This window comes from Microcaecilia unicolor, chromosome 4, assembly GCF_901765095.1.
Source record: "Microcaecilia unicolor chromosome 4, aMicUni1.1, whole genome shotgun sequence".
Lineage (NCBI taxonomy): Eukaryota > Metazoa > Chordata > Amphibia > Gymnophiona > Siphonopidae > Microcaecilia > Microcaecilia unicolor.
Window position 1 is genome coordinate 43,858,190 of NC_044034.1, and position 16,475 is coordinate 43,874,664.

At 40.5% G+C, this 16,475-nt stretch overlaps 1 protein-coding gene across 1 annotated transcript in view; it reads left to right on the forward strand.

The window, feature by feature from the left end:
* Positions 1-16,475, forward strand: part of LOC115468455 (centrosomal protein of 295 kDa-like) — a 93,418-nt gene that overhangs the window by 68,570 nt on the left and 8,373 nt on the right. Inside the window, exons 12-14 of the mRNA XM_030200191.1 lie at positions 296-490; positions 6,878-6,971; positions 14,938-15,037. Coding sequence (XP_030056051.1) covers positions 296-490; positions 6,878-6,971; positions 14,938-15,037 — 389 coding nt within the window. The remainder of the gene's footprint in view (positions 1-295; positions 491-6,877; positions 6,972-14,937; positions 15,038-16,475) is intronic.

A 16,475-nucleotide genomic window follows, 5' to 3' on the forward strand; every position in this document is an offset into this window, starting at 1 on the left:
TAGTTTAAATTTTAATGCTTTGCATCCTCTCCCACCTGATAAGATGAGCCATTCTCTCAAACCATGCCTGTGCTACAATAAATACCTATACAATTATTATCTTACCATTACATTGTCTAATTGTATTTTCTGAATTGTAACCTGCCCTACGGTTTTGTGTAAGCCACATTGAGCCTACAACTAGTGGGAAAATGTGGGGTATAAATGTGTTTAAATAAGTGGCACATACTGTAAGAGCAGTTGAACAGTTGAAGTGCAGTTTGCAGTAATCAGAATACTCGTATTTTCTTTATAGTCATGCAGCTAGATGTTCCAGGGAGTTTGCAGGAGGCATTCTTAAAACGAAAAATTAATTTCATTATGAGATCATGCAAAAGACTGGAAGGAATAAAAAAAAGAGGAGACACTTCTGGGAAAATAGGAACTACTAATACTCCAAAAAATGGAACAGAAGAATCTTTGCTGCAAAGGGGGCATTCTCCTCCTGGTGGTAAGTTTGTTGAAGATGGGATTCAAACTTTTTTTTTTTAATATGTTGCGTATTGTAGGTAACCCTGCTGTGTGGCGAGGGGCGAGGGGCCTGGGAAGAGAGAGAGTTTTAAAAATATGTATCAGATCTAATCCATTTTAATGTTAATTGAAAGACTGAGTTTAAGATCAAACTACTTTCATACTGTAATAACAATTAACAACCCTCTTGCCTCTAAAGGGAAGCTAAACAAAACGGAAGACTGAAAGAAAGCCCTTCTGGCAAAGGAAACACTCTAGAGTTCAGTTTTTCTCTTTTATAATAATGCTAAAATTTATTACAGTAAATAAATGGTTACAATAAAAATTATTTTATCCCAGTATTACAGAAAATTGAATTACTGTTTATTTCAGGCCAAATTTTAGTATAAGGAAAATAAAATCTATCTCTCTGTCTCTTTGGAACCTGTCAGATTCTGTTCTAGCAATAAAATATAAAAGCAGAATGATGGAAAACAATAAAGTTTAATGAACAATAAAACAATACCCGACGTGGCCACGTTTCGCCCTCAGGCTACGTCAGGGGTAAAACTAATCAAGGGGAAAACCCCTTCTAAGTACACAAAAAAACTGAACTTGTTCTGCTGTTTAGCGGTCACCACTCCGTAATTCTATATGTCTGACATATTCTCTCCCTTGCTATTTTTGGAAGTGTCAGCCTACCCTACTCCCAGATCCGTATCATCAACGATCGTAGGGACTGAGTGTTCCTCCACATCCTGTGGTCATTCCCCGTTTTGTACTTAGTCAAACACCTTTGTGAAAATCCAAATACACACTGAGTATCAACCAGCTCACCTTTTTTATTCACCCCATCAAAGCAAAGTACTAGATTGGTGAGAAAATATTTCTCTTGACTAAATCCATGTCCATTTTGTCTCATCAAATCCACGCCTATATATATATGCTCAATAATTTTGTTCTTTATAATAGTCTCTACCGTTTTGTCCAACGTCATCGGGCTCACCAGGCTATAATTTCCTGAATCACCTCTGGAACTCTTTTTAAAATTGGTGTTAAATTGGCCACCCTCCAATCTTCTGCTACTGTGCTTGATTTTAAAGATAAATGACAAATGAACAATAGTTCTGCAAGTTAATTTTTCAGTTCTGTCAGTACTCTGGGATGTATACTATCCGGTCCAGTCGATTTGCTCCTCTTTTATTTATCAACTTGCCCCATTACATCTTCCAAGTTTACAGAGATTTGTTTCAGTTTCTCCAACTCATCACCATTTCTGGCACTTATTTACTGTAATAAATTTTAGCATTATTATAAAGGAGAAAAACTGAACTCTAGAGTGTTTCCTTTGCCAGAAGGGCTTTCTTTCAGTCTTCCGTTTTGTTTAGCATCCCTTTAGAGGCATACTACAATCAATGTTTTTCTTATATCACAAGTCTGATTGAACCCCAAGGAAACTCCATACTGCTGAACTATTGCCTTCTAATTTATGTTGGCACTGTAAACTTCAACCTTGTACGTTAACTTCATATGATTTATGAATGTACTTTGATACAACCATTCTGGCTATCGGTTTGGAACATCATTTCTGCAATTTTCATTTTGATATGCCACTCTCGAGTCATCTAATTTTTTTAAAATCAGCTGCTATTACAATAACTATACCGAACCATCAACAAAGATTGCTAGATATTTTAATCACGATTGCTCACAAACTGATTTTAAACAACTGGAAAGATGTCTCATTACTTAATCCTCACTTTTGGTGGCATTCTGTGTTATATTACTATAAATTGGAATCTACTGCAACTAAATTGTCTGGTTCTAGAAGAAAGCAGCAAATCTAGTCCTCTTTAGACCAATATCTTCAATCTTTTATTTAAATACAAGCTATTTCATATTACACCTGTGGTTGATGTTTTGGTGAGCAGATATTGTACTTCATTATTGTCACCTAATGTTCGTTATTTCAATTGTAATTTCTTAGTACTATATTCCGCCTTCTTTTTCTTTCCTCTTTCTCTATATTATTTTTCTCTTCTCTTCTCAGCTATGGATTCTCTGAAAGGCTGATAATTTTGTTTTTTCAACTGTTTTCTTCCATGATTTGCTTAATTGTAGTCTTTTTATTACATGAGAATATGTTTTTCTCATATATTATTTCCCTGTTACTATGGAATACTTAATAACATTTCTGGAACTGTGATAGTCAACATGGGTTCAGCCAAGGGAAGTCTTGCCTCACCAATTTACTTTATTTCTTTGAAGGCATGTATAAACATGTGGATAAAGGTGAGCCAGTTAATGTAGTGTATCTAGATTTTCAGAAAACGTTTGACAAAGTGCCTCAAGAAGTTCCTGAGAAAATTAGTCATGGGATAGGAAACAGTGTTCTGGTGTGGATTAGGAACTGGTTATTGGACAGAAAACAGAGGGTAGGGGGTTAAATGGTAATTTTCTCTCAGTGGAGGAGGGTAAATAGTGGAGTGCCGCAGGGATCAGTACTGGGACCAGTGCTGTTTAACATATTTATACATGATATGGAAATAGGAATAAGTGAGGTGAGTAAATTTTCAGATGACACAAAACTATTCAAGGTTGTTAAAACACATATGGACTGTGAAAAATTGCAAGAAGACCTTAAGAAATTGGAAGACTGGGCATCCAAATGGCAGGTGAAATTTAATGTAGACAAATGAAAAGTGATGCACATTGGAAAGAATAATCCGAATCATAGTTACCTGATGCTAAGGTTCACCTTGGGGGTCAGCACCCAAGAAAAAGATCTAGGTGGTGGTGTAGATAACACGCTGAAATCTTCAGTGTGCGGTGGCAGCGGCCAAAAGAGCAAATAGGATGCTGGGAAATTTTAGGAAGGGATGATAAATAAGACCGAAAATACTGCAATGCCTCTGTGTCACTCTATGGTGTGACCTCACCTTGAGCATTATGTTCAGTTATGGTCACTGTATCTCAAAATAGATATAGCAGAATTAATAAGGGTTCAAAGAAGAGCGACCAGAATGATAAAGGGGATGGAACTCCTCTCATATGAGGAAAGGCTAAAGAGGTTAGGGCTCTTCAGCTTGGAAAAGAGACGGATGGGGGGAGATATGATTGACTTCTACAAAATCCTGAATGGTATAGAACAAGTAGAAGTGAATCAAGTTGATGTTTTGTTTTTTTTTTACTTGTTCCAAATGTACAAAGACTAGGGGACACTCGATGAAGTTACATGGAAATAATTTTAAAACAGTAGGGAATTTTTTTTTCAGTCAACGAATAGTAACGTTCTGGAATTCTTTGCCTGAGGATGTAGTAACAGCAGTTAGCATATCTGGGTTTAAAAAAGGTTTGCACAAGTTCCTGGAGGAAAAGTCCATAGTCTGCTGTTGAGACAGATATGGTAAAGCTACTGCTTGCCCTGGGACTGGTAGCATGGAATGTTGCCACTATTTGGGTTTCTGCCAGGTACTTTTGACCTGACTTGGCCACTGTTGGAAACAGGATATTGGCCTAGACAGACCAGTATGGCTATTCTTATATTCTTAGCAAACTTAAAACATTATTCTATTAAGACACACAAGGAAGGGAGGATGGTGTAATGCCACACAACAGCAAAAACAAAGGGTAGTTGTTGCCATCTGAGATTAACAATGCCTTGGGCTTTGATTTTGTGGCAATCAGAGAGAATGCTATGGGTTTTATTTACCGCTTTTTTGAAGGAATTCACTCAAGGCGGTGTACAGTAAGAATAGTAGTAGGTCTTTAATGTTGCTGTAAAACACTGAAAGGAAATTTGGATGGATATATAGAGGAAGAGTGTTCAAAAGTGTGGATGCTACAACACTAAAATAGGCCTGCCCTGTGTGGTCCAAAGGTATCTTTAAGTGAGAAGGAATGACCAGCAAAGATTGCTGAAAAGAATGGCATGAACATAAGGGGGCATAAGGAATAAACAGGGTTAAAAAGAAGGTGCCATGATCTGAATGTAGGGTCTGATGGGCAATTGTGAGTATCTTAAATGGGATGCGAAAAGAAACTGTCGCCAACTGCTAATAGGTATACCCATGCACCTGGACTGGTCTAGAGCAACGGCTGTCAACCAGTGTGTCCCCAAGAGGTGGGAGGTGTCACAAACATTTTGGTGTAGGCAGCAAACCTGTGTTCCCAGCTTGCAGACACTGATGGTTGTAAAGGAAAGACCAGTAATCTTGAGAGTCAGGTTCTTGAATTCCTTGTAACTGATCCCTGTTTCTACTTCTCCACTACCCTCCAATAATAACTGCTGCTTCCAGCCCCAACTGAAAATGTTGCAGGTCTGCTGTCCATGGATTCTGTTTGCTATATAGTTTTGAGTAGCATATTTGCAAGCTTTTGTGTTGCTTCACAGTATCTGGCAGTGGAGGTATTTTGTGTTGCTGTTACTGAGGCGACGCTAGAATTTGAATATATTTTTGTTTTGTTGTATGGCAAGTGAGAAATCTGGGACTGATCATGTAGCTTTTTGATATGGGATAGGCAAATTCATACTAAACTTAGTTAAACAATTAAATATTTAGATGCTCTTTGTTCAGCTGTAAATTTTAGTGTTCGATGTGTCACACATAAACATCTGTCTGTCAGAAAGAAGGTTGAGAACCACTGGTCTAGGAGGACTCAAGGAACGAAAATTAGTGTGTAAAATAAAATTTATTTATTTATGGAGTAGTGTGAGTCAACACGCTAACAGTGGATATATGGACAATGTTTTGAGTTTGAAATATTGATTAAACTTTTGAAAATGATGGTTTGATAGGTCTTGCACTGGAACAACGATTATACTGATTAGAAGAGTGAAACAAATGAATTTCTATTCCTCATTTGTATGCTCCATCCATTCTAAAGTTAGTATTTAGGTTTGGTTTAGGAGAAGACAAAATACATAGAAAACATAATTAAATCTCAGATGTACAGTTTTATAAGAGCCATTTTCCACATGCAAAACAGGATTTACACACAGAAAATGATTTATAAAGTTTCTGCCATATCCAACCATTGTCCGATATAACCTAAATTGAAGACAAAATACTATAAAATAGTTTCAGATGCAAAGATGGCAATTTTCTATGTGTTTCATATAGCTTTATGCATTTGTGTGTATAAAATGCCCTTCTGATCATTGTCCAGCCCCTGTACAAATACAAATTTGCTCACTGGCAGACTGATTAGCACACTTGTTATGGAAAGGAAGAGGGTGGTGTCTGGCTTCCTTGCTGGACAGGTGGGAGGTCACTAGTAACCTTAGATCTGAATCAACAACCAAGAAGTGAAAGGCTTTTCAGCCTTGTGCAAGCTTCCTGAAACCATGTAGTGCCTCATTCAGAAAAAGCTTCTGTGTTTGCTCCTTCCTGTTTGACTAATTATTTCTTCATCAGAATTCATGACCCATGTTGGCCATAGGAGGAACTTTTTTGTATTTATTTAAAATATTTATATCCCACGTGACCATAATGTACTAAGCAGCGCAGAAATTACCTAGTGTCCATTTCTTCATCACAACATAAAGGAAGTGTGAACTGAATGTTTCCTCTTAGCCCGGCCATATGATTTGAATAACAGCTTATATATATCTTTATTCTGACACAAAGTTGCAACTTGAATAACTTAAGGGCTATAAAAAAGGCTTTGGGCAGGGGAAGCAATAGGATTTCTACTACCCAGAAGAGGATTGCATATTCCCTTAAAATGATTAATTATTCTGACCTTGTATCCACTCAGACTGCTTTACACAGTCTGGGCACTAACAGGCTACATAATCAGAAAGACACCCGGTAGTCAGTGGATATAAGACTATCAGTAGTTTATTAGCATCAGTATCTTACCCAAAGGCAGTACAGGCAATTAGGCATTCATATCTAGAACATGGTGGAACAGCGCTTCGCGACACACAGCAAGTGCAGTCAGTCATCATCTCTCTTCTGCCTTCTCCACCTATATTGTGTCTTTTTATAGTTTGTCTACTATTCTGTGCTATTAGCCCATACATTTGGCCACCTGCAATTTCATCATAATTGGCACATACATCCAATTATGGCCAAGTTTCAACCTTAGTAAGTTTGCTTATCTCCAAGCTTCACTCATCCCTAAATTTAACTTTTCTGCACCCGGCCTTATCTTTGCCCAATTATTTCTTATGAAGTTTCTCAGCATGCCTATGTCCAGCTGTACACAATCCTTGGCAACTTTGTAACTCTGCCAAGCTTTATTAGTTTAATCAGGCTGTCACATTTCTTCAGTGAAATATCAGGTCTGAGAGGTCCTATGATTTTACAGGCCTAGTTTGCTTAAAAAGCCTGAATCTGTTTTTCACTGTATTCAATTTGTGACAATTGTTTACAAACTCCAGCAGGTTGTCAGTTGAAGAAAGTTGGCGAAGTCAAAGTGTGCACTCCTGAGGACAGAAAGTCTGTCGAAGTACAGATGTACCAGAGAACACTAAGGTAGGAAAAATGGCCCAAGTAAATTGCAAAACACAAATCATTTCCAAGATCTGGATGCACAATCATTGAGTTTTTATCTGTATTAATATATTGGTCTGAACATATTTCTAATGGCTGCTAGACTTGAGTGCCCATGTATATAAGAGATACGCTTTCTCCATAGGTCAGAATTAAATTGTTAATCTGAAACATTTAACAACTTTTTCTCCAAGGACAAGCAAGATGGGTGGTGGTGTCCAACGGAGCCCACACAAGAACGCTACCTAGCATATCTTGTACAAGCTTCTGGCAGTGTCACACTGTGCATGCACGCATCTACTCACCTGTCGCTGTTGCACTGGGACCAGCTCATTTCTTCTTTTTCTATGGAACAAGGCAGACCTTTCATCAAGTGTATCAGTTTCTTCAAAAAGCATTATTAGTGTGCAAGTCCTTTTGCATAGGCCACATCACCTGGTAGTTTCTCTCTTAGTTATGTTTTTTTCAGCATTTTTAAAGGTGTTTTGTTTCTGTTCTACAGCCTGCTAGGCCCTCTTAGACTCAGGCACCCAGCTGAGTTATATTTTTGTCAAAATCCTGCCATTAGATTTTACCACAGTTATTTTTGCAGATATTTCCCAGAAAGTTCCCAGGCTTTAAGAAGAGCACCCAGTGCAACAGGACCATGTCCTTCACAGACGCACAACTGGTGCCTGCAACACCTGGGGTCCATTCATGATTCCTTTTCTTGTAAAATCTGTTTGCAGATGTCAAGAGTATCAGAAGTCATGAGAGGGAGCGCAAAAGGATTTTTAGCATAGAGTCTGGGCCATCAATGTCTGTATTAGGAGCACCGGTCACTATGACTCCAGAAGCTGCATCGAACCTGGCAAAGCATCAGCATAGAGGGGTCTCAGCCTTCCTCAGCATCAAGCTTTAGTAGAGTCAGGATTGGGCATCCTCCTGTCCCACCCTGGTAACCAGAAAGGATTTGTCTTCAAGGAATGCTGATGAAGTGCATCAGGCAGAGGAGAAAAAGCATCAAGATCGCTCCCCCTTGAAGCACAGCAAAGCAAAGGTAAAACCCAACGTGAGGGTAGCTCACCCTCTTTGACATCAAACAGGGCGCACTAGCCTGCAAGAAGCCGAGACCCAGCCCCTAATATATTCGAGTATCTCTGAAGGATGTGACTGCACTGGCTGTCTCAGTGGCGGCCCTCAAGGAGCAGCTCATGGGCAGGTTCCAGGAGGAGCTCCTTCTTTGCTTGGCAAGAGGCATTGGCACCAAAGGTATTAATGTCAAGACTGGAAGCAATTCAGTCCATCCTGGAGGCCGGTGCACTACCTGCAGGTGGTGCATTGACACCAAGGCCTTCAGGGTGGAAAGCTCCCCTGATAGTGGTGGATCCCAGTGTTTTGACACCCCAGGCTCAGGCCCGACCCTTAGGTCGGTTGTTTAAGGTAGATGCTGATGTCTCCTGACAAGTACTTAAGTTGTATTCCAAGTGCTCCTGGGTGTCTGAGGAAGCACCAGAGGTCTTATCAGAGGAAAGGGGGTTTCTTGGTCTTCCCTCTGAGCCCTCCCCACTGCACGAGAGGCAGTCTTCCCCAGAGGAGCTCTCATTCTTTGATTTTGTAAGAGAAATGACCACGTCTGTCCCATTTGATTTGGAGACTGAAGGACGTCCAACATCTCTGCCCTGAGCTCATCCTCAGTTTGATGATCCCTTGAAACAGGCTGTGACAGTGCCCAGGTACAGAATTCTGAAGCTGGTACAAATGAAGATATGGGAAACACCCATCTCTGCACAGAAGGTCATCAAAAAGGTCAACTTTGTGTATAGTCCAGAAGACTCCAGGATTGGAGAAGCAACAGCTTCCTCACCATTCCATGGTGGTCGATTCCACTCTCATTCTCATGATTCAAAAGGGGAGTTGGCTATGCTCTCTGGACTTAAAGGATGCATATGCCCACATGTGACAGACTAGTTTTGGATACCTTTCTCCTTTGTTGGAGGAAGGGTCTTATCCTTCTACACTTCTCATGGAAAAAACTCTTGAAACTCGAGCAGGATTCAGGGACCACCTAATCACACATTACTGTCCAAGGTAGATCTAGATCCCTCTGTATCTGGAGTTTGCCGCTAAAGATCCATGGACACTGGAGTGCTTCTAATCTCTGATTACTCAGGAAGGGGGGGGGGGAGTTCCTTCTACATCCTGATCTCCAGTTCCTAGGCCCCACGGCTTGGATATTGAGAGGTTAGTAGTGGATTCTCCGAACTCTCTCGATTCCACTAGGAAATCTTAAGGTTTTAAATAGATGAGTTTGGCTATTTCTTATGAGGATAAGGCCGTAGATCCCTTCTCTTGTCCTATCCAAAAACTGCTTAAGTATTTTCTACATGTCTCATAATTAGTTCTCAAGATGAACTCAGGAAGGATTTAACTTATTTTATTATTACATTTTTACCCCACATTAGCTGAGAGTGACTCAGGTTCAATGTGGCTTACATAACAAACAATTAAATGAATGATGCATATTAAAAATTACATAAAGAGATTATAAAGTACAATAAATAATGCTATAACATTGACTTTGTAAAACAGATATAACTTTTGTGGTGAATTAACCTGGATGCAACTGTTCTTAAGGGTAGATGGAATAGAGAAGAAGATTAAATCAAAATTAAGTTTGTAAACAAAGAAGTGAAGATGAATAGATATGGGTCCAATTAGGGCTAGACAGGATTAGGGAGGAAAGAAGAAGTGAAATTAATTGTATGAATGGATAATATTTAAATAGAATTCTTTGTTTTCTGAAAGGCTAAATTTAAAAAATGAGTTTTCTGTAGGTTTCTGAAGGACAGGTAATCATATGTGCATTTAATTGTTTTTGGTAGAGAATTCTAAATTTTAGTACCTTGATATGAGAAACTGGCGTGAATTGTTTTATAGATTACATTCCTACAAATAGAGAAATACAGAATGAGATATTCTCTAGATTATGATACGGCATTACATGGGGTTATTTCAGTGAGATTGTTCATGCGCTGCGTACGACTGGTAGCGCTATAGAAATGATTTGTAGTAGTAGTAGTATATATGATGGATTAGAACCATATAGAATTTGGTGAATAAAAACACAGAACTTGAAATATATTCTTTTTTATTGGTATCCAGTGTAGGTTATTTAGAAGAAGAGTTGCTTTTGCAAAGCAAGGTGATCTACATATGAGGCGTGCAGCCGTATTTTGAGCAGTTTGTAATATTTTAATTAGGCCGCCTTTAATTCCTGCATAAATGGAATTGTAGTAGTCAAATTTTGTTAGCACTAGGCATTGAACCAAAGTGCGAAAGACTGATTTAGTGAAAAAAGGTCTTAATCTCTTTAGTTTCCAAAGTGAATTAAAGACACTTGAGACCACCTTAGAAACTTAAGTTTCAAGGGTAAGAAATTGTGATTCCTAATATTTTAATTGTAAAATTTAAGATTTATAGGGTGGTGAGGGTTAGTTAATATTAGAAACATAGTTTTTTTCAGTATTGAGTTTTAATTTAAAATTAGATGTCCGTGATTCCATTAATGTGATGCCTAATTTGATCAAGTCCGTTATTTCGTATAATTCTTTAGAGAATGGAATATAAATGGTGACATCATCGGCGTAAATGAATGAAGAAAGACCATTTATTTCTAGTAAATTACCTAGGGGGATCATCATGATATTAAACAGGATGGGGGACAGAGGAGAACCTTGAGGTATTCCACAATCAGGAGACCATGTTGAAGAAATTGCACCTGATTGTTTGACGTGATATGATCTGGACTTTAGAAAGCCAAAGAACCATTTCAGAACATCTTCACAATTTCCATAATGGTCGAAGATATTTAGAAGACTATGGTCAACAGTGTCAAGGACACTAGACATATCAAACTGAAGTATTAATATTTTGTTGTGGTTCTCTTCTGAAGTTGGCTAAGGATAGTAAGAACAGTTTTAGTATTATGAGGGTCTAAAACAGGATTCTAAGCTGTACAGGATGGAATGGAGTTGGAGATATTCCATTAGTTGTTGCATGACAAGTCCTTCCATAATTTTAACCAGTAGAGGAATTGAGGCCACAGGTCTATAATTGGAGACTATACTTAAGCTTGCTTGGGTATTCTTTGGTATGGGAGTCAAGATAGTATTGCCATTTTGAGAGGGGAACAGACCCTGAGATAGTATCAGAGTAAGATTTGAGTGTAAATAACGGATGAATAGATTAGGAGCTGATCTGAGTAGGTAACTAGGGCATGTGCAAATAGGCATTGTGATTTTGTATATTTGAGTAGGTTGTGACTGACCTGATCAATAGTAATTGGATGAAAAGCGGACCAAAATGTGCCTGCATGAGAACAAGATGGTAATTAATCCTGAAGATTGAGAAAGTAATCAACTAATGTAAAAGATTTGTTTAGCTCTAGTCTGATTTTAGTTATTTTCTGTTCGAAATATGTCACCAATTGTTCTGCAGTTGATACAGGCTGAGTGTTCAACAGACTATTTACTTGGTGCAATGGGCACTCATCATCATCATCATCATCACGTAAAAAGTAAACCCATCTCTGTTGAACCCTTGATTGTTTCATGCCGAGCCTGATTCCACTGAAGCCTCCCATGAAAGCCCTTGCAGTGTCAACAGATCTCAGTGTTTTAACCCAGCTGATGAAAGCACCTTTTGATCCACTGGATACCTTCATCTGGTCCTATTTTTAGTGGTGGTCATTTCTGTGTGCAGGGTCAGTGAGCTCCAGGCACTAATAGCTGATCCACTTTATACTAAGGTTTTGAACAATACATATCCTAACCTCCTTCCTAGGGTAGTGTAGGAGTTCCATCATAACCAGTCAGTTATTCTACTGCCATTCTTCCCGTAGTTTCATGCCCACAAATGTGAAAGCGCACTACACGCCTTGGACTGCAAGAGAACCTTGGCCTTCTATCTGGAGTGGACTGAAGCCCATAGAAAGTGCACCCAGCTTTATGTTTGTTTTGGGGTGGGGGTTTGGGTTTTGTTTTTTAACCCAAACAGGATGGGCGCTAACTATCAGGAAGCGCACACTTTCTAATTGGTTAGTGGACTGCATCTCCTTTACATATGCCCAGGCTTGGCTGATACTTAAGGGTCACATTACAGCTGGAGTGGCCTAGTGGTTAGCGTGGTGGACTTTGGTCCTGGGGAACTGGGTTCCATTCCCACTGCAGGCACAGGCAGCTCCTTGTGACTCTGGGCAAGTCACTTAACCCTCCGTTGCCCCAGGTACAAATAAGTACCTGTATATAATATGTAAGCTGCACTGAACCTGCCATGAGTGGGAAAGCGTGGGGTACAAATGCAACAACATGGAATGTTGCTACTATTGGAGATTCTGTTGCTACTATTGGAGATTCTACATGGAATGTTAATGTTGCTATTCCACCAGCAACATTCCATGTAGAAGCCTGCCCTTGCAGCCGCGCAGGCTTCTGTTTCTGTGAGTCTGACGTCCTGCACGTATGTGCAGGACGTCAGACTCACAGAAACAGAAGCCTGCGCGGCTGCAAGGGCAGGCTTCTACATAGAATGTTAAGGAGTGGCCTAGTGGTTAGAGTGGTGGCCTTTGGTCCTGGGGAACTGGGTTCCATTCCCACTGCAGGCACAGGCAGCTCCTTGTGACTCTGGGCAAGTCACTTAACCCTCCGTTGCCCCAGGTACAAATAAGTACCTGTATATAATATGTAAGCCGCATTGAACCTGCTATGAGTGGGAAAGCGCGGGGTACAAATGTAACAACAACATGGAATGTTGCTACTATTGGAGATTCTAGATGGAATGTTGCTACTATTGGAGATTCTGTTGCTACTATTGGAGATTCTACATGGAATGTTAATGTTGCTATTCCACCAGCAACATTCCATGTAGAAGCCTGCCCTTGCAGCCGTGCAGGCTTCTGTTTCTGTGAGTCTGACGTCCTGCACGTATGTGCAGGACGTCAGACTCACAGAAACAGAAGCCTGCGCGGCTGCAAGGGCAGGCTTCTACATAGAATGTTAAGGAGTGGCCTAGTGGTTAGCGTGGTGGACTTTGGTCCTGGGGAACTGGGTTCCATTCCCACTGCAGGCACAGGCAGCTCCTTGTGACTCTGGGCAAGTCACTTAACCCTCCGTTGCCCCAGGTACAAATAAGTACCTGTATATAATATGTAAGCCGCATTGAACCTGCTATGAGTGGGAAAGCGTGGGGTACAAATGCAACAACATGGAATGTTGCTACTATTGGAGATTCTGTTGCTACTATTGGAGATTCTACATGGAATGTTAATGTTGCTATTCCACCAGCAACATTCCATGTAGAAGCCTGCCCTTGCAGCCACGCAGGCTTCTGTTTCTGTGAGTCTGACGTCCTGCACGTACGTGCAGGACGTCAGACTCACAGAAACAGAAGCCTGCGCGGCTGCAAGGGCAGGCTTCTACATAGAATGTTAAGGAGTGGCCTAGTGGTTAGAGTGGTGGACTTTGGTCCTGGGGAACTGGGTTCGATTCCCACTGCAGGCACAGGCAGCTCCTTGTGACTCTGGGCAAGTCACTTAACCCTCCATTGCCCCAGGTACAAATAAGTACCTGTATATAATATGTAAGCCGCATTGAACCTGCTATGAGTGGGAAAGCGCGGGGTACAAATGTAACAACAACATGGAATGTTGCTACTATTGGAGATTCTAGATGGAATGTTGCTACTATTGGAGATTCTGTTGCTACTATTGGAGATTCTACATGGAATGTTAATGTTGCTATTCCACCAGCAACATTCCATGTAGAAGCCTGCCCTTGCAGCCGCGCAGGCTTCTGTTTCTGTGAGTCTGACGTCCTGCACGTACGTGCAGGACGTCAGACTCACAGAAACAGAAGCCTGCGCGGCTGCAAGGGCAGGCTTCTACATAGAATGTTAAGGAGTGGCCTAGTGGTTAGAGTGGTGGACTTTGGTCCTGGGGAACTGGGTTCGATTCCCACTGCAGGCACAGGCAGCTCCTTGTGACCCTGGGCAAGTCACTTAACCCTCCATTGCCCCAGGTACAAATAAGTACCTGTATATAATATGTAAGCCGCATTGAACCTGCTATGAGTGGGAAAGCACGGGGTACAAATGTAACAAAAATAAAAAAATAATGGCAGAGCCATAGATGTGTCAGTAGACCACTTGAGATCACCTCCATAGAGGAAATTTTGCAGAGCTGGAATGTGGTCAGCAGTCCACACATTCACATTTCATTACTGTTTGGATCAGAACTCCTTATGCAATGGTCGGTTTTGGTTAATTAGTCTTTCAGAATATCTTTGGGGTCTAAAATCCAGTTCCTCCTATTTAGGTTTGCTTGGTCTATTGTTGTTTGACAATTCTGGTTTGGTGCTCTGAGCCCTGCCTGTTGCAGGCCTTGTTCTTCCCTATTATTTTTTTAAATTAAGGCAGGTAGCCAGGGATTCCCACATGTAAGAATATTTTCATTCTGTTTGTCCTTAAAGAAAACAGTTACCTGTAGCAGATTTTCTCTTGAGGACAGCAGGATGGTTTATAATTTATTAAAAATTAATATAATGCCCTTCCTGAGAGTATATCAGGGTGGCTTACAATTCAATAAAATAGCACATGGAAAAGAAAAGTATGCCAACGATGTAGAGGAAAAATCATTTGTACCATAGGGAAATACAAAAGATAAGATGAATATTCTTACATATCCACCCACCTCCCGTAGAAGTTGAATTCTATTAGCAATACGTATTAATCTGACTGGTCCCATGCGTCAGCAACAAGCAGGAAGTGCGATGCTGCCAAAACCTTCTAGAATATGGGTGACATTCCTGCGTAGGCTCCATCAGATTATGCTACTCACATATAAGAATATTCATCCTGCTGTCCTCCAAGAATACCTGTTAAGGATGAATAACTTTGTTTTATTGCATTGCAGGCTATATAATCAATTAAATGAAGTAAAAACCAAGAAAAATGAGAAAGCAAGGCAAGAATCCTATGCCAAGAACAGGGAAAAGGCAAAAGAATTTCAAAAGGTAACCAATTTTGACTCTTTAAATTTGAGATTAAACTCATGCTTACTTTCTCATGTAATATAGTAGTTCATCTTTCACCTTCTAACTTACAGCTTTAGTTGTCCTTATGTAAAATGTTACCCTTTTTCTTTTGATTTTCTTTTTAAAATTTTTTATTTTAAAAGAATAGTGTATGTAAGCTAGTAGACATTGCTCTGTATAGCAACCATCAAATCAAGGGAGAAGTTAATAAAAGAACATATCTAGGGAAAATATAAGGTAAAATTGTTGCAACAGTTTTCAGATCATTATTCACACATGTAAATAAAGTTTTGAATAACTAGAGATCAGAGAACTAGGTGGAGGCAGGAAGATGAGAAAGGACAGCTTCTCAAAAATATTGCGATGACACAGGAAAAATTGTCTGCCATTTTATAATTCCTTTTTTCACCTTCCAGACAGGGTTGTAGCCAGAAGGCTTTTCTTGGGTGGGCCAACAAATGGGGTGGGCAGGCACTAGGGTTGTCAACTTTTTCAAAAATACAAATCCACCACCTGATGCACACATGCTCTGCCCCACACCACCCTTCCTCGAACATCTGCAGTGAGGATGGCAAGGCAGACTTTTAGTACCTGCAGGCCAAATTGAGGGCCAGGGAAGTACAAGGGGGTGTACACCCCTCATTAAGCCATAGTCCCCCAACAGTGGGTGCAGAACAGAGCTAGGACATTTTCCCATAAACTCACCATATGAAGAAATGTCTGATTCTAGTGTAATCTCGGTAACAACACTAACTTTCTCAGTAATAGGTGCAATACAAAACTCCACAAAAAAAGACATTCGAGACCTAGAGCAAATGTACCATGCCAGCACTAACTGACAAAACAAAGTCCCTAGCTATGAAAAGGTAGTGCCCTAAATATTACAGTGGACCCTAGAATATCAATATATCTTTTGGGAAAACTGAATAAGCCAAATGCTACATAGAAAATTCATGCTAATGGAATACCTGGGCTCAGTCACCCACACAGAACACAAGTCTGCAAACAGAATAAATGACCACAAACTAGAAACAGGTGCTGTGGAGGACTTGCAGCCATCTGCATATCCTCACAGCCTTCTCTTGGGTGACTCCCAGGTTCACCCTGGGCCTCCGTCCAAGGTGCCCTAGTGCTTCCACCAGCTGCCTTCCAGGTGCTGAAGAGGATTTGCAGCCCATCTGCATATCCTCACAGCCTTCTCTGGGGTGACTCCCAGGTCCATCCCAATCCACCCAGGGCTTCCGTTCCAGGTGCCTAGTGCTTCCACCAGCTGCCTTCCAGGTGCTGTGGAGGACTTGCAACCCATCTGCATATCCTCACAGCCTTCTCTGGAGTGACTCCCAAGTCCAACCAGGGCCTTCACTCCAGCTACCGAAACATCTTCTCTAAACTGTTTGTATTTTTTCTCTGCTATTTC